Consider the following 25,031-nt stretch of genomic DNA (forward strand, 5'->3'; position numbering starts at 1 on the left):
TTGTTATCATTGCTGCTCCATCCCTGGTAAGGGGAGGTCTGCGCAAGCCTCCTGTGAAAGCACATACTCCATGAGGAGAGCCAGGCAGGGGGCCTCTGAGGAGATGGGATGTCATAGGCCCGGCAAGGGCGGTGTACAATGGGGACAGGACCGCAGACACTTCCAGGTGGGTGGGGGGCTGAGCTGGGTGCTCTCCCCGAGTAGGGGAAGGGCCCCTCAGGGATCCAGAGAGGCAGAGCCAGGTGGTGGTGAGGGTTAGATTGTCAAGAAGGCGGCAGGGGGTGGGAGAAAGTGAAGTGCAGGTAGATCAGGTTGTTGTGTTTGGGGCCTATAGGTGGGATGCAGAGGGGTGGGCTTCAGGCTCCCACAGATGGGAAGGCACAGGAAAGAGAGGAGGAGAGGCAAGGAAAGAAGGAGCCCTCAGGCTCAGGAGTAGCCCCAGGGAAACACGAAGGCAGAAGGCCAGGCAGCACCCTGCCTTCCCTGCAGGCCCTCTGGATGGCAGTCAGCAGGCTGCCCTTGGTAACTGAGCTTGCACAGAGTGGGCCTGGCCTATTAGCTGCATCACATCCAGGATCTCCCCTGCCCGATCTGGTGCATTTCCCAGGCATGACACCCCCAAACTCTTGTGCCTCTGTCTCAGCACCTGCGTTTAAGAGGCCTGAGCTGACCCTCAGCCACTTCCTCCTGCGTATCTCCCCCACCCCCCTCAGGGTTCTGACTATCTCAGGCCAAGCCTTGGATTTGGGGCAACTGCAAAACTTCAGGGCCACACAGAAGCAACCTGGATGAGGCAGAGAGACACAGAGGTGCAGACAGCTTCTGCTCAGTATCTTTATTCTCCTGGGAGTCACCCCTCACTCAGCTAGGGGCTGCTGCCTGGGAAGAAGGTAGGGCCGGCAGGAGGGTGTTCACTGCCACTCCAGTGGGAAGGGCTGTGCATCAGACTGGGAGAAAGAAGGTGAGCAGCCACCCGGGCACCCAGGGAAGAAGGTGACACAGTGAGCAGGATGAGGAGGCACCACTGAGACCATTCTTCAGTACTCAAAGGTCACCGTCTTGACCCGCAGGTATTCATTCAGGGCTGCCTCTCCTGCAAGACAATACATGCTGCTGGGACATGACATGGTCACAGGTACTGCTCCCAGTATAGCATTCATATCTCCTCGCAAAGTCCCTGGAGCAACCCTGTAAGGATAGCCTGGCTCCCCCATCTACAGATGGGAGCTGAGGCCCAGGGAGTCCATGTACCCTCCCCAGGTACCCCTGGTGGTATGTACTAGTGCTGAAACTCCGCAGAATACAGAGCTGATCTGGGGCAACCCTTCTATAGCCTCCCCAGCTCCCACCACCATGTCTAGTAGGGGCAGCCCCTCTGGCTGAAGGAAACAGAGATTGTTTTTGGTGCTAGATGCACCAGCCCATCTCCTCTGCTTACTGCTCCAGCCACTTTCAGGTTGAGCTACAACTGTGAAAAGGGTTGCCTCACAGGACCACTGGTGCCGCCCTCAGCTGGGTGAGTAGCTGATGCATCACTGCCCCACAAGTTTGTGTGGGCTGTGGCTGCTTCCCCATCGGCTGTAGCTGGTGCCAAGACCAGTGCTGCCCTGCTGCTGCCATGTCTCTCCAAGGTCTCTGACCCTCCCCAGGGGGGCTGTTTGGGATATGTGGACTATAAGTCTGTCCCAGAGAAGATGCTGGTCCTCTCTGTGCAGGAAGTGGGGACCTGAGTGGGAAAGAGCTAGGAGGACTCAGAGAAGAGTCATAAGTGGCTGAGATCATGTCTGGGGGATTTCCCCATAGCCCTTCCTAGATACTGATGAGCCTCCTGTATTCCTATGGTGGACACCAGGAAGGTGGCTTGGGGGGAGGTGAAGGAGATAGCTGACAAGGACAGAGAGAGCCCAAGTGTCCAGTCTGTGTGTGGGCCCTGTGCCTTGCCCTGTGGGCACAAGTAGGCTCCTCTAACAAGCACCCTGGGGTTTTCTGCAGGGCTCGAAAGGTGGAGGCAGGGGACAGGGGGAAAAAAACGGCAGTGATGCCCTTAGATTCTAGAGTCAGCCTGATGTTGTCACTGAAGAAGAGGTGTTCCTGAGCTGGCACGGAGCCTAGAAACAGAGGCTGAGGCCTCTAAGAGACACTGCTCTCCCTGGGCCTGGCCGAGGCCCTAGCACACTTGCCCATCAGACCTTTCTAGTCCCCACCTGTTGCCTTCCTTCATGGCACAGTGGAGAGAGCAGCAGGAGGCTTGAGTCACTGGTGGAAAGAGGAGGGTGAAAGCAGTGGTCCACTGCACTAGGCAGGCCCAGTGCTAGGTCGGCTATACACTGCTCCCATGTGTGTCTGAGGATCCTACCTGCTGTGCTTGGTGACACCATTGCTACTAGTGGACTCACAATGCCCATGGGTCCCTGGGGGCACACTCGGCCCCCAGTGCATCCCCTCATACTGAGGATGATGCCTGAGCCCCTGGCCATGGCCCCCAGCACCCAAGGCCTGGCCCCTGCCTGCCTCTCAGGCCTCCTGTCCTCCCTCCTCCTGCCTCTTGGCCCAGTCCAACTACTCTAGACCCTCTGCAGCTCTAAGACCAAAGCCGGTACCCTCAGGACCTGCTGATCTCTCTGTCAAGGACAGCACCCTCAGGCCTTCCTGGCCAACTCCTCACCACTCAGGTGCAAATGCCCCGTCAGAAAGGCTCTTCCTGCCCCCGGGCCAGGGGCTCTTCCACCAGGTTACTCTTCTTGCCTCCTCCCATCACTCTTCCCTTGCAACAGGTCTTTGCAAGCACCCTGTTCCCTGACTTATCACCTGGCCCCTCCCAGTGAGATGTGCCATACTGTAGCACCTGGCACAGGAGAGGGGGATTTCACAGACACTAGTTGAATGAACAAATAAAAGCTGCCCACAGGCAGGAGTTGGTTACCCAGGTCTTTGCCAAATCCGGACTGCTTGAATCCTCCAAAGGGAGCAGCCACGTCAGTCTTGTTGTATGTGTTGACAAACACAGTGCCAGCCTGAAGCTTGTCACTCACATACAGGGCTTTGTTGACGTCCCTGGTGAAGACCCCAGAAGCTAAGCCAAATTCCGTGGCATTGGCCCGAGACAACACAGCATCCACATCCCTGGAGAAAAATCCAGAGAGAGCTCCCTGAGGGAGGGGAAGAGGATCCAGCCTGGGCGTCAGGCCCAGCAGCTATCCCCACTGCATACTCCCTGCCACATAGGCCCTACAGAGGAGAAAACCAGGCTGGAGTTAAAGCAAGTCACAGGAGACAGAGGGCAGGGTGGAGAAGGGCAAGGATACAGTGAGAGGACAAGGCAGGTGCATGAGCCATCAGCCACAGGGTCCTTGCAGACACGGCCACAGGCACTCAGAAAGGGCCCACTGGGTACCCACACATGGAAGGCGCAAATGTGCCCGCAGGAGGGTTGGGTGTTCACCAGAACTCAGAGGTTTAAAGACATTACCATATTTATTTGGTAGATGGCACTAAAGTCTCTTAGTATAATAAAATCAACATATCATGGCAACTTTGATATTCCATTCGATAGCCAGTAGTAGAATCTGAGGATGAGGTGGCCTTTTGCTACTTGTTCTGAGGTGCTACACAGATGAAGGGCACCCAGGGACCTTCACAGCCCTGACATTTTCAGTGAACTGTGAACTGAGCTGGTCATGATGATTTGCTTGTCCAGCAGGCTCTGGTGGAAGGGATGTCCTGGGTTTTTGAGGCCAGATGGCTAAGGTGCCTTGTAACTCCCTCCTGGCCTCTGTGGGGGATAGAGTGGAGGTGCAGACAGCAGCTTTGTCCTCCCAGCTGAGGCTGTTGTGGCCCAGAGCAGAGGTGGGCTCCCCTCATAGAAACTTGACCAAACTGTGGACTTACCAGGGGAATGAATCACCCTGGTTATTCTGAGCCACTCAGCTCCCTGGTGTTTCAGTGCACAGCACAGGTCACTAGGACAAAGACTCATGGAGAACACTGCCGGTGAGGAAAGGGGAGGAGGACTGGGAACCTCCTGCGGCTGGGGCTGTCTTCTCAGCAGTCAGAGACCTCTGTGGCTGAGGAAGGCACTGCAGGCGGCCCAGGTGGTACCTGCAGCCTCCATCTGTCTAAGCACTCCTCTGGCTTCCCTCAGATCATGCAAAGACCAAAGCTCACACAAAGACCCTGATAACACACAGAAAAGACCCAGGCCTTTAAAAGCCATCAGCAATATGGCACACCTATTGGGTGAGGGGCATGCTACATCAGGGACCTTACCTAACAAACACAAATATTATAACTTAATCATGTCATATGTACCCTCAGATTAACCTGAAATTAAAAGAAAAGAAAAAAAAGAGCCATCAGCAGGACTTCCTACCCGTCAGCAAACCGGGAGATGATCATGACGGGCCCAAAGGACTCTTCCTTGGCAATGAACATGTGGTCTTCTACGTCCGTGAAAACAGTTGGCTCAAAGAAGAAACCTGCAGGGGACACAGGTGCCCATAGTATATAGGAGGGCACACACCTCCTAACCCCAGCCAGGGCCTGGGTCCTGCCAGCCCCACTCCAGAAGTCCAAGGCCCCTCACTGGCTCCCTTGCCCTGCTCTGTGCACACCGCCGTCACCATATGCCCTCCCATCAATGCTTAGCCCTACCATCCTTGCCCTGTTAGTGCCCTGGAAATGTTGTCTCTGGCCTCACAGGACTCTCATCTGGTGGGAGTGGGAAGTGTGAGTAGACAGTGGGAATGCAGCAGTCCTGAAAGCTCTGTGTGGTGTGCAGGGTGACACGGGAATGCAGGGTGACACAGGAATGTGTTTGTATGTCCTTTGGGCTGAATGAGAAGGTGATCTCCAGGTAAGGATGCTGGGGAAGTGTCTCCTAAGCCAGGGAGAGTGGACATGGAGGGTGAGAAAACACAAGAAGCCCAAGCAGCGTTCAACAGGCCCAAGCACGGGTTGAGGACAAGTCATACACAGGCCATGAGAGACCCTGGTGTGAAGTGAAGGAGTTCAGGCTGCTGTCATGGGAGGACGGGTCACTGCTGACATGTCTTAACACTGCAGGAGAAGTCACCAGAGCTCTGGCAGCTGCATGGGTAAAGGCACCAACAGTGCTCCCAAGGCCACTGAAGAGGCTGCGGTGACAGGCCCAGCAAGATGAGATGCAGGGAGCTGCCGGCACAGTAGTGGCAAGAGTGATGCTCAGATTTAACAGAACTAGGCAAATAATTGGAAGTAGGGGGTCAAAAAGAGAAAAATTTCTCCCTTTCTTTCCTCCTTCAGTCCATCAATGTTACTGTGTACCTCCTCTGTGCAAGGCCAGGTATGAAGCATGAAGGAGCCAAGGTGGTGACAGACGTGTCTCCAGGGAGCACACAGTAAGTGGGAAGCTTCACAGATAACCCATCCCTGCAGCTCCTGCCCCTCTGCCTGGGATGGCTTGGTCAGAGAGGATTCTAGAGAAGCAGGTGTAGACACGGTGATGACCAATGAGTTAAACATCCTGAGGGACATCTGGGTGGAGGTGTCCAGTGGCAGCTATGTGGTCAGGAGCTCTGGGTGGGCTAGAGCCCAGAAAGACAAACCTGGGAGGATCTGAGCTGCTGCAGAAGGTGAGATGCTCCAGGTCAAGTGTCCAAAATAAAAAGAGCTCCAAACCAAGGACAGACCTGGGCATGTACTTGCACTGAGGGGACAGGTGGAGAAGGAGTTTCCACCAAAAAGTAACACCGAGAAGTAATATAGCCAATGAAGTAGAAAGAAAATCACAAACTCTTGTGTCACAGGGTTCATGGGAAGAGAGAAATTCAAGGCTGTAGTAAATTTAGGGGAAATCGAAGTCCAATCGGCTGTGGATTAAACTACCAATGAATAATGTCTCCAGTACTGTGTCCTCGCCTCGCCAGGCCTCACCTGAGTCTGGCCAGTGCCGAGGTAGCCATGTCATCCCCCTCACAATCCCAGAAGGGGCCTGAAGCCTGACTGTGCCAGTCCCTGGCCTCTGGCTGTCTTCATGAGGGCTGAGCAGGAAGCCAGAGGCCATGGCACCAGCTGCCTTAGTCTACCCCAGTGGGCCTAGGGTGCTCAGACTGACCTGGCCGAGGGACTTGATTCCCACCACAAACCAGCGTGGCCCCTTCCTTCACGCCATGCTGGCAATACTGCAGAAGCTTCGTCAGGTGGGCTTGGTGGTTCTGCGGCCCATGGGTGGTATCCCTGTCTAGAGGGTTGCCAATCTTCATTTTTTTCACCTCTTCTACCTGTAGGAGGACCTCCAAGTCACATCTCTCTTGGATGCTACTGCAATTTCTGACAACAGGTCGCCTCCAACCCACCTTCTCCATTTGCATTTCAGTCTGCTTTCTCCACTGCTGACCCCTGGAGAAAGTCTGTGCTCTGTTGTCTAGCTCTCAGGGCTTTCCAAATTCTCGTTCCAAATCTACCTTCTAGGCTGAAACCCCACTTGCCTCCTGTATGTGAAGGTGCCAAAGTCTCCAAGGGAAATCCAAACCCAGGGAGGCCTAGTGACCACCCTGCCCCTAATTCTGCCCATTTCAAATGCATCTCTGAAGCCCCTCCTCCAGGATTCCTTCCCTGCTGCCTCAGCCAACAGAAAAGTTAGTCTGGGCTTCCCTGCCTAGAGACATTGGCTCGGGTCTCCTCAGGGCATCTGATGATTTGGGGCTGGGGGATGTGGAGACTCAGAATGTGAAGCAGGATTATGGGAGGAGGCATTAAGGAGCTTGAGGAACATGACCAGAGGTGAGGCAGACATCAGACCTTCCAGGCTGCACTGCAGCTTGCCCCTCCTAGATGCCCTTCTTGATTTTCTAAGGTCAAACAAGATCATCCCATCCACATTCAGGACACGTCATGGTCAGCATGGACTGGCCTCCTCTTCTAAGGCCAGGCCCTGATCAGACAAGCACCTGGGACCACCATCTGCCCTTCCACCAGCACCCACTTAGCACCTCTGACTGCCCTGAAAGGGTCTCCATCCTGCCACCAAGCCCCTGCTTTACCAAGCCCTGGACACCCAAACTGCTCCCTGGACTCCAGCTACAGAGAATGACCTGTAAGGCCTCCTGGAAGCCTCTCTCTCCCTTTATCAGGGATCACACCTACCCAGAGAATTATCCCTGATGACTCCCCTGCAGATCCCTGGGCAGGACCTATGTGCCCCCCACAACACATGCCGTTCAGTGGCCCCTAGGACCTACTCTCATCTCCACTTGTCGATTGGCCTATGTCCTGGCCCAGTTATTACTGTCAGAGCAATAGAACTCACTTGGCCAGGATGGCCACAGATTATCGAAGCAGACACACTTTGGGTGATGCCTCCAACTAAGAGCCTGTGTCCCCACCCTTTGAATCTGTGCGGGCCAGTGACTTGATAGCCAGCAGCATGTGGTGGGGGCAATGCCTTGTGAGTTCCAAGAGCCCTCTGCTCTCTTTTGACTCTGTGAGCATACCCAGCTGCCAGCTGCCCTGTGAGTGGCAGCCAGTGCAGAGGCCTGAGCAAGCTCAGGTCTCAGCCCAGGCTGCCAGCCGAGAATCATGAGCTCAGTGAATGGCTGCTATTTTTAGCCACTGGGGAGTGAGTTGTTTACTGCAGCCGTTCCTGGAAAGACCCTCCCTCTCCACTGCCCTCCCTACCCTGAGCCCTGTATGGGTTCTGGAGCAACTCCTCTCCAGGGCTCTCCCCAGGGGCATGGCCACCCTGTCCTTAGCTTAGAGGCCCTCTATCTTCTCCTGGATTCCCAAATACAATTTGTCTAGAGTCATACATAGAGGTTCTCAACTGACTCTCCAGCACCCCTGGTCAGGGAAGGGATGGGGCAAGGGCTGTCAGCTGGGCTGAGCCAGCCTCCACTTGCTCCCATCCCTGGCCCAGAAGTTGGTGGGGAAAGAGTGAGAAGATTGTGTCCAGAGCCCACCAGATCCCCACAGCTGCAAGGTGGCTACTGGCATTTTCAGGAGCTGATGGCAGCTGCCACTCCTCAATCTGGGGGCAGCCCAAGGCTATACCTGCCCACTCCAGGCTGTGGTCAGGCTGGGGCTGGACTTCACCTGAGGCCACATCCTTGGTCTACTCTGTCCCTTGTTTGCTCCTGGCCCCTTCTACCTTCTAGGCCTCACCCAGGAGGCCCCTTGTAAACCCTGTGCACTTGAATTCTTGCCTCAGGCTCCACTTCTAGGGCACCAATCCAAGATAGACTCATTTTGGTTATGTCAATTTGAGCCACGGGGCTTTGCTGTTTCTGACAAAGCCAGGGCTCTAGTTACTGCCAGAGGTCTGACATCTGCTACCTCTCCTAGCTTGTGGGCAATGTAGACCCCAAACCTGAGCCTGTCACACCACCTTCATGAAACTGGTAGGGAACTGAGGCCTCATCACATTGATTTTACTTGATAGTAAAAGCCAGTGAAGACTCAGTACAACTCCCTGAGGGTCCATTGGCCCAGGTGGATGTGCTGCTTGGCCGTACCTGACCAAGCCCTGACTCCCCTTGTCCAGCCCCCCAGCCAGGCTGCTGTCCTAGTGAGCCAGCACCCCCAGACCCCAGGGCAGGACTCACCACCCTCTGCACAAACTCATCATGAATGGAGTCTTCTACAAAAAGCCGGCCCGCGGCGATGCAGTTCTCCCCTTTGTTGAAGAAAACGGAGCTCATTCCCTTCAGAGATGGACAAGACCAGGTCATGGCTCCCCCAAGGCCTCCAGCCCCCGGCTCTGCCAGGGCCCAGTCACCCCTTCTTGAGGATAAGGGGGCACACATGTGTCCTGATCTCATGAAGTTCAGGCCCAGCCACTATGCAATCCTCAGTCCCTCCAAGGAGAGATAAGATGTGACAGCATGGGAAGTAAAGACACTGAGGCCTGAGGCCATAGGGTGAAGGAGGCAGACCAAGTCCTGATTCTGCCACAGGGCCCATGGCTGCAACCACACTGTAGAACGTGGAGACCATCTGCACATGGGGCGGGTCCACTGGGGTGACCCAGGATATGCTGACCCTTATGTTTTTGAGCCTACCATGTTGAGAGCTCACAGGAGGGGTGCTGAGCAGTGTCTGAGCATGGAGCAGATGGCAGCGACCAGAGGCAGCAGAAGCTCCCACTGGAATGACTGGGAGGGAGGCTACCCAGGCCCAGGGGACTCCTGGCAGGAGCTCCACATAAAGGCCCTCAGTGGCCCCAAGTGAGCCTGCTGTTCAAACTTGAGCAGCCCTGTGTGGGAAGGCCAGAGGAGGAGGGACCACCACAGTCAAGACCAGCTATCCTAGAAGAGAGACACTGATTTAACTCCAAGCAACCTAAAGACAGGGCCAAGCAGTGTCCACCATGGTACTGGGGCCAAAACCCTAAGGCTGAGGGGCAGTAAGCAAGGCCCCTCCCTTGGTTCCCCCACCTAATGGGGCTTGACTCTTGCTGGTGTCTACCCTGGGGCATCATGTCACCGTCTCAGGCAGAATGGGACTTATATGGGGGTTGGGGTCATATCTGGGTTGGACAAGGTCTTAATTGTTCCCATAGGAGCAAAAAGAGGACAGTGACAAAACTAATGGTAAGAACAGGAATTGATGCTTGCCTGGCACCTGCCATATGTGGCTGCTGTCCTAAGCCCCTCAGACACATTCATCCTGCCACAGGCCCAGGAGGCAGATGTCACTGTGTCCCTATTGCACAGGGGGGAGCACAGAGGCCCAGAGAGGTTAACTTGCCAGACGCTGCCCAGCAGGACAGTGGGGCCAGCATGTGTGCACATGGCCACTGCGAGGAGTCACTCTTAGCAGGCCTGTGCCTAAGCGCTCAGAGCTCTGCTTTGCTCCTGTCTATTTTTTGAATGAGTTTGTTGTGTATATTTAAGGTTTATGGTATACTCTAGGCTGCATGTAGATAGTAACATGCTCTCCATACTGAAGTAGATTAGCATCCCTGGTTTGCTCATCTCTCAGACAGAAAAGGTCTCCATGTGTACTTTAAAGCAGATGGAGTGTGGCTTGTGTTTCTCTGTTTTATATATAATGTATGTATTGCACAAACATTATAAATATGTACATATGTATAGAGGGTATTAAAATTATAACGCTGAAGTCACGTTTGATTTCTGCAATTACAAGAGGTGCTCGATATGACTTGTATTCATCTTCTGTTATCAGTATAGATTAAGTATTGGAATTTTTTTGAGACAGTCTCACTGTGTTGCCCTAGGTAGAGTGCTGTTGCATCACAGCTCACAGCAACCTCAAACTCTTGGGCATAAGTGATTCTCTTGCCTCAGCCTCCCAAGCAGCTGGGACCACAGGCACCCATCACAATGCCTGGCTATTTTTTGTTACAGTTGTTTAGCTGGCCTAGGCTGGGTTCGAACTCGCCACCCTTGGTATATGTGGCTGGCACTGTAACCACCATGCTACAGGAACCAAGCCAGAGTATTGGAATTTTAATGCAGTTTTTTCCTTTCTTAAAGTGTGCATATTTTTTTGACACCCTCTGTATATGTGTGTGTAATAGACAGCAGATTCCAGCTGTCCTGATGGTCATGAAACTCCTCAGACGTAGTTTTGGACGATGCATGTCATTCCTGCCCAAGTCCCCTTCCTGCCACTGAGACTGGGCTGAACATGTGCATTTGTGGAACCAAAGCGAGGTCCTCCTCCCCCCCACAATCCAAGCCCTCTGTCCCTGTAGCACCCCTGTGGTAGCCCTCTGCCCCCTCCGGGCCACCCCAGGCTCAGCCCTCACCATCATCACAGCCTTGTTGAGGTCACAGTCGGCAAAGATGATGAGGGGCGACTTCCCGCCCAGCTCCAGGGATACCTTCTTCACGTTACTCAGGGCACAGCTGAAAGGGACAGTGGGTGTGGGACTGGCTCGGTAGACAGTGCCTTCTCCCTGCCCCACCAGTCACAGCCTCACACTCCCTTCTTTTCCTCCCACACCTCCACACCCCACTCAGGCCTTTGCCCGGAGGCCCCATGGGATGACTCTTCCTTCAGACTTCAGTGCACTTGACTCTTCACTTTCCTCAGACCTGTGTTCCCCTCTTGGGCCTCTCTGATTGCCCAGTACACAGCTGCACTCTGCTGTGCCCTGCCTGCGTGCTGTGCCCATGGCATCTCTACACCTGTATAAGTCCCCCAGAACATGCGCCATGCCAGGGCAGGCCTATGTCTGTCCAGTCCCAGTATGGCCCCACACTTAGTACAGTGCCTGGAAAGCAGCTGGCACTCCATGATTGCTGGATGGACACCTCAAAAACACAGCCATCACCCTCTGGGAGCAGCCATGGTGGCCACAGAGGTTTTGGTATCTCAGGCTTTTAGTGATGGTGCAGAGAGAAGCTGTAGGTAATAATGCACATGTCACATTCATGGGCAACAGAGGCACTCAAGATACCCTCCACAAATGGACACTCCACAGAGCCAGCAAACCACGAGTCTACATCTGGGGGAGCAGCCCCCACATAGCAGACCCAGCAAACCACGAGGCTGCACATGGAGGAGCAGCCCCCACACAGCAGACCCAGCAAACCACGAGGCTACACATGGGGGAGCAGCCCCCACACAGGGCCCCTCGGCCTGAGGTGTGGGCCTTAGGGTGTCTTGGAGAGGATGGCCGGAGCAGGAAGGGCCTGCCTGACCCTACCACCCAAACATTCCTCTAGGGACTGAGAGCTGACACTCCCTGGACTTCAGTGGGCTCAGATGTGACAGCTTACCTTCCACAGGGGACAGCCTGGACAACTTTAGAATCAGGCCAACAACCTGTGACTACTCACAGCCGCAACTCCTGCCCCTCTGCCCCTCTGCCCCCCTCCCACTGCTGATGGTGAGGTGTGTGCTGTGGCAGGCTAGCCTGGTTACTGGGACACTCAGAATGAGTCAGAACAGCCCCACCTGACACACTTATATGCCAATGTCACCCTCTACTGACCTCAAAGATACAATACATCACCATGTTGGTGGTTCCTGAGCCAATGAGGGATTGGGAGGTCTGCAGGAACAGACCCTGCACAGTGGGGAGCCAAGGTAGGGCTGCAAAAGGGTCCCAGGGAGAAAGGACACCATTGTGCATTGGAAGCTATGACTGGAAGACCCTGATTTAACACTAAGCAGCCCTCCCACACAACAGCTGGATGGCCCTAGGGGACACAGAAGTGGATTTCAAAGCAGAGACAGAGATGGTGGTCCCTTGCCCTTTGGGAAAGGCATCAGAGAGCCCATGCGCCTGTGCTCACCAGGTGCCAGTCCCACCCCAGGGATCCAGCTCCAGCGCCATGTGGACACCTCCAGCACAGCCAGGGCTCTAGTTGCCACCTGAGGTCTGACATCTGCTACCTCTCCTAGCTTGTGGGCGATGTAGACCCCACACCTGAGCCTGTCAGACCACCTTCATGGAACTGGTGGGGAACTGAGGCCTCATCACATTGTGAATTAGTGACAGAGTCAGGGAGATGACCCAGTCAGTTTGTAGCCACAGTCCTAGGATTGAGAGGTGAGAGAATCTTCTAGAAATAGAATAAAAGCCTCAAACACTAGCTGCATATGTAATGGTATTTTTTTTTTTTGTAAACAACTGAAAGAGACAGGTGAAGTTAATCACATTCATTTCAACCTGAATCAGTGTAAAATGTACTGAGATACTTTACTTTTTTGTGCGTGCTGCTTTCGAAATTGCTGTGTACTTTGCACACACGCACACTTCAGCTCAGGTCAGCCCCTCAGGTACTCCATGGCCCCGTGGGCAGCACTGGCTCCTGCAGGGCTTGGCAGAAACTCAGATACTCTGGGCCCTCACCAACAGGAATGCAGCCCTGGAGCCAGCTGCACGCACAGCCTGACACGCAGGGCCCAGTTGACTTCGCTGCCCACCAGACCCTGCCGCCTGGGAGCGCCCACTCCCACCCAAATGTTTACCTTTTCATGATGTGCTTCCCCACCTCTGTGGAGCCTGTGAAGCCAATCTTCCTCACATCTGGGTGGTCCGACAGCCTCTGGCCGACCTGTGAGCCTGCGTGGGAGGGTGGGAGTCAGAGTGGCCCATGGTGCTGGGGGAGGTGTGAGCCCAGCCTGCTCACTCACATGTCCACCTGAGCACCATAGCTCTGCAGTGTGCTCTCCATGTGCTTAGAGCACGTGGTCCCCAGGGGTCACTGGGCCTTGCTCCCTGTCTGGGGCTGCAGTGTCCCCAGCCTAAGTTCAAACATCCCTGAGTGTGGCTGTATTTGGAGACAACATTACACAGGTAATTGAGGCAAAGAGTTCACTGGGGTGAACCCTAATCCACTATGACTCCTCTAAGAAGAGGACCTTAGGACCCAGATATGCAGAGGGTGAGACCATATGAGGGCACAGGGAGGAGATGGCTATCTACAAGCCCAGGAGGGAAGCCACAGGGGAAACCAGCCCCGCCACACCTTGCTTTTGGACATCTAGCCTCCAGAACTGTGAGATGATAAATGCCTCTGTTAAGACCCCAGTCTGTTGTCATGGCAGTGCTGGGAAACCAATGCACTCCCTCATCAGGGCAGACCCCAAGGGCAAGGGGGCACTCAGCCTTCCAGCTCTTACCTTCAGGGTGCAGTAGGTCATGGGGAGCCATGACACAAACCTCTCCTATTTGGAACAATTTGACTACTCTTCTGTCCCACATCAATGGCTGCCCCTCTCCAGGCCATGCCCTACACACACACTGACCCCCAGCGAGGGCAATCCTTCTCTGTCCCTGGTCTCCATCTCAGTGAGACTTCAGAGTGGCCTCCCTGCCATTGTCTCCTCCCAAACGTAGCATGAGTTCTGCTTCCTTAAATTAAGCCTCTTCCTCACCTTTGGCTCCTGACTGCATTCTAACTTGCCTCTCATTTCTCTTAACTCTTTTTCCATCTCCTTTCCTTACCAGCCTTAAAATACCCAGCTCTACGTTGGAACCTCTTCTCTCCTCAGCTGACACTGCCTCCTCAGCTGATCTTTCCCTGCCCTCAAAATGCCATCTTCAGTTACAACATGACTTAAATCTGCATCTCCAGTCAAGCTCCACTGGGATCCAGATCCATTTATCATTCCTCTGCCTACTCGGCATCTATACTTGTACATCTTACAGCCTTTCAAATTCAATGTACTTGACACTGAACTTTTAATCTTTCCCCTAGACCTGCTCTTCCTCCAGAGTTCTCAATTCCAGAAAACAGCCTCTCCTTGTAGCCAGCTGGTTTGTCTAAGCCAAGAACCTAGTAGTCATTCTTTTTTTTTTTTTTTTTTTTGTAAAGACAGAGTCTCACTGTACCACCCTCGGGTAGAGTGCCGTGGCGTCACACGGCTCACAGCAACCTCTAACTCTTGGGCCTACGCGATTCTCTTGCCTCAGCCTCCCGAGCAGCTGGGACTACAGGCGCCCGCCACAACGCCCGGCTATTTTTTCTTTTTGTTGCAGTTTGGCCGGGGCCAGGTTCGAACCCGCCACCCTTGGCATATGGGGCCGGCGCCCTACTCACTGAGCCACAGGCGCCCCTAGTAGTCATTCTTGACACCTCCCTTCTCCATCCCAGGATTCACCAAGCACAGGGTCCTCCCCTACCAAGTTCCTTCATCTCCTCCGTTCCCTGCCTCCAGGCTTGTAAATCTCACTTGCCCAGGTGCACCTGTGAAGGTTCTGGTTTGGAGGGAGACCTTTTGTATATACCCTGTTTCCCTAAAAATAAGACATCCTCTGAAAATAAGACCTACTTACAGGAAAGATAAGATGTCCCCTGAAAATAAGACCTAGCGCATCTTTGGGAGCACACCTTAAAATAAGACACTGTCTTATTGTCGGGGAAACAGGGTAGTAGAAGCTCCACATGTGATTGTGATAGTAACTCCATTCCACCACTCCCTGTTAAATCACTGTTTGGGGGAGAAAATATTTGTAAGGGATACATCTGATAAAGGACTGTATAACCAAAATATACAAAGCACTCTTAAAACTCAACAATCTGAAAACAAACAATCTTTTAAAAACTGGGCAAAAGATATAAACAGACACCTCACGAAAGATGACATACAGATGGCAAGTAAGCATGTGAAAAGATGCTCCATGTCATTTGTCGTTAGGGAATCACAAATAAAATAACAACGAGATACACTGCACCCCTATTAGAATGGCAAATATCCAGAACATGAAGAACAGCAAACACTGGCAAGGATGAGGTGCAACAGGAACTCTCATTTTGCTAATGGAAAAATACAGAATGGTACAACCACTCTGGAAGACAGTTTGGCAGTTTCTTAGCACACTAAACATACTCTTACCATATGATCCAGTAATCATGCTCCTTGGTATCTATATTTATCCATAGGAGATGAAAACTTATGTCCACACAAGGATTTTCACATGGATCTTTATGGCAGCTTTATTCAAAATCGACAAAATTTGGAAGTCCTTTAGTAAGTGAATGGATAAACTGTGGTAAATCAGACAAGGAATAGTATTCAGTGCTAAAAAGAAACAACCTATCAAGCCATGAAAAGATACACAGGAGCCTTAGATGCGTGTAAGTAAAAGAAGTCAGTCTGGAAAGGCTATACACTCCCTGATCCCAACTATATGACATTCTAGAAAAGACAACTGTGGAGACCACAAAAAGATCAGCAGCTGCCAGATGTTGTGGGAGGAAAGGATGAAGAGGTGAAGCACAGAGGAGTCTCAGGGCACCAACAGCACTCTCTGTGACACAGTAATGGCAGACACGTGTCTCTGTACATTTGTCCAAACCCATAAAATGTACAACACCAAGAGCAAGCCCTCCTGTAAAGCAAGGAGTTTGGGGGATAATAATGAGTCAAAGTAGGTCATTGATTACAACAAAAGTGCCATAGTGGGGGGCCATGTCTCTATGGGGGCAGGGGAGACAGGGACTCTAGGTGTTTTCTGCTCAATTTTGCTAACAACCTAAAACTTGTTTAAAAATAAAGTCTATTTAATAATGACATAATAATAATAAATGCACTGTTCTACGTTATCCAAATATTTGCATAAAGATCTCATATTAACAGATCACAAAAAGTTCTCCAGTTTTTTTTCTGCAAAAACAGAATTTTTATAGGTTGTTATGGGTTGAATTGTGTTCCCCCAAATTCATATGTTAGCATTCTAACCCCCAGAACCTCAGAATGTGACCCTATCTGAGAACAAAGTCATTGCAGATATAATTAGCTAAGGTGAGGCCATTAGGGTGGGCCCTGACCTGCTATAACTGGTAACCTTATAAAAAGAGGAAACTTGGACACAAACGTGCAGGAAAAACACCACATAAAGATGAAGGAACATTGTACAAACTAAGAAGAGGCAAAGAAGAATCCTTCCCTCGAACCTTTTAGGGACATATGATCCTGCCAACAGACTTCTAGTCTTCAGAATATGAGACAATAAATTTCTGTGGTTTATGCCACTTAGCTTGTGGTCCTGTATTTCAGTAGCCCCAGCAAACTCATATACACCTATATTCTCTGACCATGACATAATAAAAGTAGAAATGTTAAGAAGAAAACTTTAGACCAAAGAAAAAAACTTGGAAAACTTTTTAAAAATCTCTTTTTATTTACTTGGTCAGAGAGAAGATCCAAACTACAACCATGTATAACTTTAGAACAATAAGAACATGAACACAACACATTCAGAAGAATGAGGAGCACTGTGGATAATTCTCCAGAGAATGACCATACTGGTGAAAATTATTTTATTTTATTTATTTATTTTTATTAAATCGTAAACACATAAATTATGTATACTTTAATGCATTTATGGGGTACAATGCGCTGATTTCAAATAGAATTAGGAACACTTACATCACACTGGTCAATATATACCTCATCTTGTTTACTTAATTATTGTGTTAAGACATTAATACTCTATACTTAATAGATCTGACATGTACCCTTGCAATAAGCACTATAGGTGTGATCCCACCATTCGCCCTCCCTCAATCTGACCTCCCCCTTCCCCTCTGAAAATTATTTTAAAACAACCATTTAAAAATCTCTGAAGATTTTTCTAGGGAGACACAGCAAACGAGGACACATCTTTTAAAAGAAAACCTCCTAAATCTCAGTGAGAGTCTGTGGCACTTGATGGCAGCTTCTCCACCCCACCAGATGGAGGCTCTACTCCAGGCATGTCTTGCCAGGAGGGCAGGACTCCTTCTCCTCCCAGCTCCTAGCCACGGGATAAATATGGCATCTACTAGGAGGTGCAGGCCACCGACATTCTTCATCCCCTCCAACTCTGAGTTGCAGAGGCTACATTCTTGGTCAATATTGCTGAGATGTTGTAGGCGCCCTTCTTCTACCTACGCCCTGTTCCTAAGCGGAAGGCTCTACCTCAGATGTGATAGGGTGAGAATACTGGGACATCAGCCACCCAACCCCAGCTCCCTCACAAGAACCAATGCCTGAGGCAGTGCCTCAGAGATTCTGGGCAGGGGGAGAGGCTGTCCATAAGGAACAGGGAGCTCCAAAGCACTCCCCAAAGGAATTAACTTTATTAGAAACAGTTGGAGAAATTCAGTCCTAAGTGCACTCTCAAAAACAGAGATCTGTTGGGGGGAGACCAATTAAGAGGAGGTAGGTAGCTTTTTGAGAGCAATAAGCTAAACTATAAGTCAGATAAGTTTATCAGAGAGAACAAGGTAAGAGCCCTTCTAGGGTAAGAGCAAACCTCAAAAGTTGGCATCAAAAACTACCCCTACAGGCTGGGCAGTGGCTCACACCTATAATCCCTGTGCTCTGGGAGGCCAAGGCAGGTGGATTGCTTGAGCTCCGGAGTTCAAGACCAGTCTGAGCAAGAGCAAGACCCCATCTCTACTGAAAATAGAAAAACTAGTCTGGCATTGTGGTTGGCATCTGTAGTCCAGCTACTTGGTAGGCAGAGACAAAAGGATTGCTTGAGCCCAAGAGGTTGAGGTTGCTGTGAGCTGTGAAGATGACATAGCACTCTACCCAGGGTGACAGAATGAGACTCTTTCTCAAAAAACAAAACAAAACAAAGAAAGCTACTTTGGCAACAGGAGACCAGATTGTAGAGTAATTTATGTTCCAGGGCACCACTGAAAATAATAGAGCAACTATCCTGGACAGCTGGGTATGATACTAAAGGAGGCAGACAGCTTAACAGGGAAAAAAGAGGGTCAACGAGACCTTGCCAAATTCTTTTTTCTCTTCTTTTTTATTTCAGGTTAAGGTGAGGGTACAAACTACTAGGTTACAATGTTTACATTTGTTAGGTAAAGTCCCTCTTGTAGTTATGTCCCCCTCCAAGAGGTATGCCATACACCCTTACATTGTGCCCATTAAGTGGGAGCACACTAATCCCCCTTTCTCCTGCCCTCACCCCCTTCCTCGTCCCTCTCCGGCCAACTTGAACTGAATTGAGTTTTTCTCTTATGTGGGCATGTTTAGTTCATCTACTGGTTTCACATTAGTATTGAGTACATTGGATACTTCCTGCTAAATTCTTAGCCAATATTGCTGAGATGTTGTAGGCTGAGACTATACACATGCCCAAGGATATGCCCTGTGAGGAATGACATCAGAATCTACACACTATGGGGAAATTAAATTTATTTTTTTAAATGAGTAAACAAGTAACAAAAAACAAGCTCAGAAAAGGGAATAGCAGAGTCAGTATCCAGAATTGCTATAATGTAATGCCTGAAAAATCTAGTTTTTAACAAAAAATTATGACACACACAAAGAAATAGAAAAGTTTTGACACATCATAGGAGAAAAATTTAAAAAGCCAATATAAACTGCCTAGGAAAGGGCCCAAATGTTGTATTTAACATATAACAACTTTAAGGCAGCCATTGCACATATGTTCAAAGAACTCAAAGAAACCTTGCTTAAAGGAAGTAATGATGACATCAAGTAGATGATATTAATAAAGAAATACATTTTTTAAAAAAGAACCAGGGAGAAATCCTGGAATTAAAAAGTATAATAACTGAAATGAAAAATTCAATAGATTTGAGCTGGCAGAAGAAAGAATTGGTGAACTTGAAGAAAAATTCAAGAGAGTATGCAATCTAAAGAACAGAGAGAAAAAAGAATAAAAAACTAAATGGAGCATCAGAGAAAAGAGGGGTACCATTAGCATCAATATATGAATAATGGGAGTACCAAATGGAGAGGAGAAAAAGAACGGAAAACATTTTAAAATAAATATGTAAATAAAATAAATATAAAATAAACATTTTAAAATAAATAAAACTTTTCAAATTTGATGAAAAAGATTAATCTATACATCCAGGAAACTCAGTGAATTCCAAATATGAGAACACAAGGAGATCCACACCAGACATATTATAACAAAAACACTGAAATATGAAATTTTGAAAGCAGCAAAAGAAAAATGACCCATCATACATAAGGAAACTCTAATAAGATTGATGGCTGATTTTTTCTCATCAGAAATAGAGGCCAGAAGCCAGTGGGGTGATGACATAGTCACGTGTCACTTAGTGACAGGATTACAGTCTGAGAAATGCATTGTCAGGTGATTTTGTCATTGTCTTACACAAATCTATTGCTACACATCTAGTCTTTATTATACAGTCTGTTGTTACTAGGCTATAATCCTTTGCAGCATGTGACTATACTAAATATATTAGGTAACTGTAGCACAATGGCAAGCATTTGTGTATCTAAACACAGTCAATCATAGAAAAGACACAAATACAGTATAACAGATAAAAGGTGGTCCACCTATCACTGGTACTTCCCATGAGCGGAGCTTGCAGGGCTGGAAGTTGCTCTGGGTGAGTCAGTGGGTGTGAAGCCCTGGGACATTACTGTTCACTATGACAGGCTTTATACACTGGACACTTAGGCTATGCTATATTTATTTTTAAAAAAAAAACAATGTTTTTCTTCATGGATAATAAATTAACCTTAGCTTACTATAACTTTTTAAAATCTTTTAGTTTTCTTTTACCTTTTGACTCTATTGTAATATTTTGCTTAAAATACACACTACAGCTATACAAAAATATTTTCTTTTTTTATATCCTTATCCTATATGCCTCTTTCTACTTGAAAAAATTTTTAAACATTTTTGTTAAAAACTAAGACACAAATACATTAGCCTAAGCCTACACAGGGTCAGGATCATCAGTAACACCATCTCCTGCCTCCACATCTTGTCCCACTGCCTCCACATCTTGTCCCACTGCCTCCACATCTTGTCCCACTGAAGGTCTTCAATAACACACATGGAGCTGCCATCTCCTATGATGACAATACCTGCTTCTGGAATACCTCCTGAAGGACCTACCTCAGACTATTTTATAGTTAACTAATTTTTAATACATAAATAGAAGGAGTACCCTCTAAAATAATAATTAAAAAATAATATATAAACTAGTAACATAATCATTTATTATCATTGCCAAGTGTTATGAACTGTACATAACTGTTTGTGCCAGACTTTTATACTACTGGCCGTGTGGCAGATTTGTTCAGACCAGCATTACTGTGGACACATGAGTAAGGCCTTACACTAACCATTATGGCTACAATATCACTAGGTGGCAGAAATTTTTCAGCTCTATTATAATCACAGGGGACCACCACTGTATATGTAATTCCACTGTTGACTAAAACATTATGTAGTGCACGAGAGTATTAAAGTGTTGAAAACACGGGGTGGTGCCTGTGGCTTAGTGAGTAGGATGCTGGCCCCATATACTGAGGGTGGCGGGTTCAAACCCAGCCCTGGCCAGCTAAAACAGCAGTGGCAACTGCAACAAAAAATAGCAGGGTATTGTGGCAGGCGCCTGTAGTCCCAGCTACTGGGGAGGCCAAGGCCAGAGAATTGCTCAAGCCCAAAAAAGAGTTGGAGGCTGTTGTGAGCTGTGATGCCAGAGCACTCTACCAAGGGTGACAGAGTGAGACTCTTATCAAAAAAAAAAAAAACCAAAGTGTTGAAAACACAAAACTATTAACCAAGATTCTTATATCTAGCAAAACTATGTTCCAAAACGTTAAAGCAAATAAGGACATGGACAGATAAACACAAACTGAATTTGTTGCTAGCAGACCCACCTTATAAAAAATACTAAAGATAGTTCTTCCAGCTAAAAGCAAGTGACAATAGACAGTAATTAGAATCCCGCAGGAGAAAACAAAGAGCATTAGTGAAGGTAATCAGGTAATTATAAAAGACAGTGTACATGTGTATTTCACTTCTTTTCTTTTTCTTAACTAATTTAAAAAGTGATTATATGAAACAATATAAATATAATCAGATTGTTGGGTCTACAGCAAATAGAAATGTAACGTATCATACAATAATAGCTGAAAGGAGGTAAGTGGGAGCAAAACTGAAATGGGGCAAGAAAATGACAGCGGACAGTAGCTCAAATCCATAGGACCAGATGAGGATAGCCAGGAATAGAGAATAAAATTAATATAACAAACTATAAACATGTACTCCTTCTACTTTCTTTTTGCAATTTCATTCATGGACATAAAATTATATACAATTATATTTGTAGTGATGTATTATCAGGTTTGTAACATATACAGACATTATATGTGTATAAAAAATAAGTGATAATAGTGGAAAAAGGAAGAAGAGATACTAGAGCTTTATAGAAGTAACATTTTAAAAATTTCTCTAGAGTTAAGTTAGTGTAAATCTGAAGTATATTTTGATAAATCAAAAGTATATGGTAATCCTAGAGTAACAACTAAGAATATAACTTATGGTAAAAAAATATAATGTATGGTAAAAAAAATCACTAAAATAATTATTACATTAGGATATATTCGCTTAATGAAAAAAAGTAAATAAAAAATGTAGGAGACGCATAGAAAATGAAAAGTAAAATGGTACATCCAACTATATAAATAATAACATTAAATGTAAATGAATTCAACTACTCAGTCAAAAGAAAGAGATTGTCAGACTGGATTAAAAAACAAGAGCCAACTGTAGACATGTGTGACAGGATCACATTAGATTCAAAAGCAAACTGTATACACTGTGTAACAGGGTCACATTAGATCCAAGTGGTACAGATATGTTGAAAGTAAAAGGAAGAAAAAGATATACCATGCAAATAGCAGTGATACGAAAACTAGGTAGCAATACTAATATCAATATTAAAATAGACTTTAAGATAAAAACTATTTATTATAATAGATAGAGAGAGTCATTTATAACCATGAAAGTGTCAATCAAAAGGTATAAGGTGTCCCCATACTTCTCTCTCTTTTTTTTTTTGAGACAGTCACTGTGTCGCCCTCGGTAGAGTGCCGTGGCATCACAGCTCACAGCAACCTCAAACTTTTGGGCTTAAGTAATTCTCTTACCTCAGCCTCCCAGTAGCTGGGACTACAGGTGCCTGCCACAACGCCCAGTTATTATTATTATTTTTTTGTTATTATTGTCATTGTTGTTTAGCAGGCCCTGGCCAGGTTTGAACCCACCAGCCCCAGGGCATATGGCCAGCACCCTAACCACTGAGCTACAGGTGCTGAGCCCATATGTCTCTTTCAATACTTTACTTAAATTATTTTTAAAAAGTAGCTAAGTTTCAACACAAAAAATTACCAAAAACAATAAAACGAACACTCAGGAAAACACTGAAAGATAAAGCAGGAAAAATAAAAGATAATAGTAATGAAATAGGTAAGGAAATCTAAAAGCTGTTTGGGGTTTTGGGGGTGGGGGACAGGCACAAACAAGCAATAGCTTTTCACAAATTTAATCAATTTAAAAAGAGAGAGAAAAAGAGGAAAATTATAAAGAAGGTTTTATAACAATTAAAAGGAGAATCCAGAAAGGGGATAAAATTCATGAGATTTTTATATACAACTTTATGACAATATATTTAACATCTTCACAAGAAAGAAGAGTTTTCAAATATGCTAGACTACTAAACATACAAAAAAGCAATTAATGTGTTACTTCCCAAAATGCTCTAAGCCCAGATTGTTCCATGGATAAATTCTCCCAAACTTCCAAAGGAAGATAATTTCCAAGTTACATAATTTATTTCAGAGCGCACGCATGCCTACATACATACATACATACATGCATACATAAAATGGAAAACATGTTGAGGAAGTATTTGAAGGCTCTTACCAGACCCTGGGAGAATGTTGACAACACCCTTAGGAATGCCGGCCTTCAAGGTCAGCTCTGCAAACTTCAAGGCTGTGAGTGGGGTCACCTTACGGGGAGCAGGAAAGAAACTGGGTAAAGGAGGAGGCTGGCAGTGTGGCTCTGCCTTCCCTCCCACAGCCTAACAGCAGGCAGTGAAGGGCAACTGCACATTGTGGCACTGGGAAGACCCCAGGGAAGCCACTTGGACAACCACAGAGGGCACTGTCAGCTTCCCCACAGCTCCAGCTGGGCACCAGGGTCTCTGACTTCTGGTCTGCTGGCTTCTCCTCCCACACAGCATCTGCTTCTCCCTTGTTTATTTCCAGCCAGTCTGAAGGAGCAGAGTGCAGCAGGGCTCATCCCCAGGAGGCCACAGCTCAGAGGCTGGCTTCTGGGGTGCTCCTGAGGCAGCCTTTCTCCATCCCTAGGAGGAACTAGCCTGCTTCTGGGAATGGCCAGTGCCCTTCTATTGAGGGGCCTGCTGCTGTGGCTTCACTGCATGCTGGGTGCATCCAAGTGCCCAGAAGGACCTAGGTCTCTATGTGACTCTGATCACTGTTTCACTTCTAGAAATCAAAACAAAAGTGGGGGGGCTGTTTCCTGGCCCTTTGAGCCTCCCAACAATCGTTCCTCTTCTGACTGCTGTGAATTTCTGCAGATGCTGGTCAGCATGGTCAACCAATGGCCGACAGAACACAGAGTCTGCTCCAGATAGCTCTGACTGCCACGCACACCTCTGCCTGCTGTGAGCAGGTGTACGGAAAGCCCTTCTAGCAATGCTGGTGTGGCCGAAGGGGCCCTCTGTCTCCCCCTTAAGAGCAGGTTTCTGATGCTCTCAGCAGCCCACTCTCACCTGGGCAGGCTTGATGACCACTGTGTTGCCCGCAGCCAGGCAGGCAGCTGTTTTCCAGGACAGCATCATCAGGGGATAGTTCCAGGGGATGATGATACCACAGACCCTGCCATACAAAAGAAGCTGAAGATGCCGGCCTTCATCCCTCTTCCCCGCTGGGCACCCAGACTGCACCTGCTAACTCCTGCCTCCCCTCCCAGGATCTGCCACGCACTCCCAGAGACAGGCTCCTGAGAAGGCATGGAAGGTCCCACTGGGAGGCAGCTCATGCCTGCCTTTTCAGTTGCACACACTGCAGCACAAATTAGTCTGGTAGTGACCTCTTCCCAGCAGGGCACAATGGCACAGGACACTGGACAGTTTCTGATGGGAGCTGAGTGCCAGCCAAGGGGCACAGGAAACCAAGAGGGTAACACAGACAGGCACAGAGGAAAACACAGGCCAGGAGGGCATAGAGAGATCAGGGGTCACAGGGTGGGCCAGGAGGATGTGGAAAGATCAGGGGTCACAGGGTGGGCCAGTAGGGTGAGGAGAGGTCATGGGTCACAGGGAAGATATGGAGAAGTCAGGGGTCCCAGGGGGGCCAGAAGGACATGGAGAGGTCAGGGAGTCATGAGCTAGGGAGAGGTAGGGCACCAATACCCCAACAGGTGGTCAAGTCAGGAGTTTGATTTCACATTAGATGTGCTAGGAAGCTGCTGGAGATTCTGTGTGGAGCACTGACAGGGTCTTATGTGAACTGAGATATGAATGTGACAAAGAGCTGGCCTCTGTTCTTTCTCAGCACCAGAAAGGGAATTCTCCTCTTAGCCCCACAGCTCAGGGGCCACAGCCTTGCATGCGGTCCTTTGACCCTCCCAAGTTCAAGGCCAGCCTCCCAGGGCGAACAGATGTGCCTGGATGACAGAGTGTCAGTTTCCTTGTAGTCTGATAGGGACAGAGCCCCCCCTGGATGGGGTAGCTGGGAGGGTGAGTGGCCTTGCAGACTCAGGTATCAGTTTGACTGGTGGCCCAGATGGACCACAACCTGCCCTC

General features: G+C 48.6%; 1 protein-coding gene across 1 annotated transcript in view; it reads right to left on the minus strand.

Moving 5' to 3' along the window:
- Positions 1 to 812: 812 nt before the first annotated feature.
- Positions 813 to 25,031, minus strand: part of ALDH1L1 (aldehyde dehydrogenase 1 family member L1) — a 69,508-nt gene continuing 45,289 nt past the window's right edge. Inside the window, exons 15-23 of the mRNA XM_053598570.1 lie at positions 23,997 to 24,102; positions 23,123 to 23,210; positions 12,919 to 13,012; positions 10,745 to 10,844; positions 8,577 to 8,675; positions 6,092 to 6,257; positions 4,370 to 4,475; positions 2,924 to 3,123; positions 813 to 1,093 (exon numbers count right to left, since the gene is read on the minus strand). Of these exons, the coding sequence (XP_053454545.1) occupies positions 1,038 to 1,093; positions 2,924 to 3,123; positions 4,370 to 4,475; positions 6,092 to 6,257; positions 8,577 to 8,675; positions 10,745 to 10,844; positions 12,919 to 13,012; positions 23,123 to 23,210; positions 23,997 to 24,102 (1,015 nt within the window). The 3' untranslated portion in view covers positions 813 to 1,037. The remainder of the gene's footprint in view (positions 1,094 to 2,923; positions 3,124 to 4,369; positions 4,476 to 6,091; positions 6,258 to 8,576; positions 8,676 to 10,744; positions 10,845 to 12,918; positions 13,013 to 23,122; positions 23,211 to 23,996; positions 24,103 to 25,031) is intronic.

The sequence above is a fragment of the Nycticebus coucang genome, chromosome 8 (assembly GCF_027406575.1).
Source record: "Nycticebus coucang isolate mNycCou1 chromosome 8, mNycCou1.pri, whole genome shotgun sequence".
Taxonomy (NCBI): Eukaryota; Metazoa; Chordata; class Mammalia; order Primates; family Lorisidae; genus Nycticebus; species Nycticebus coucang.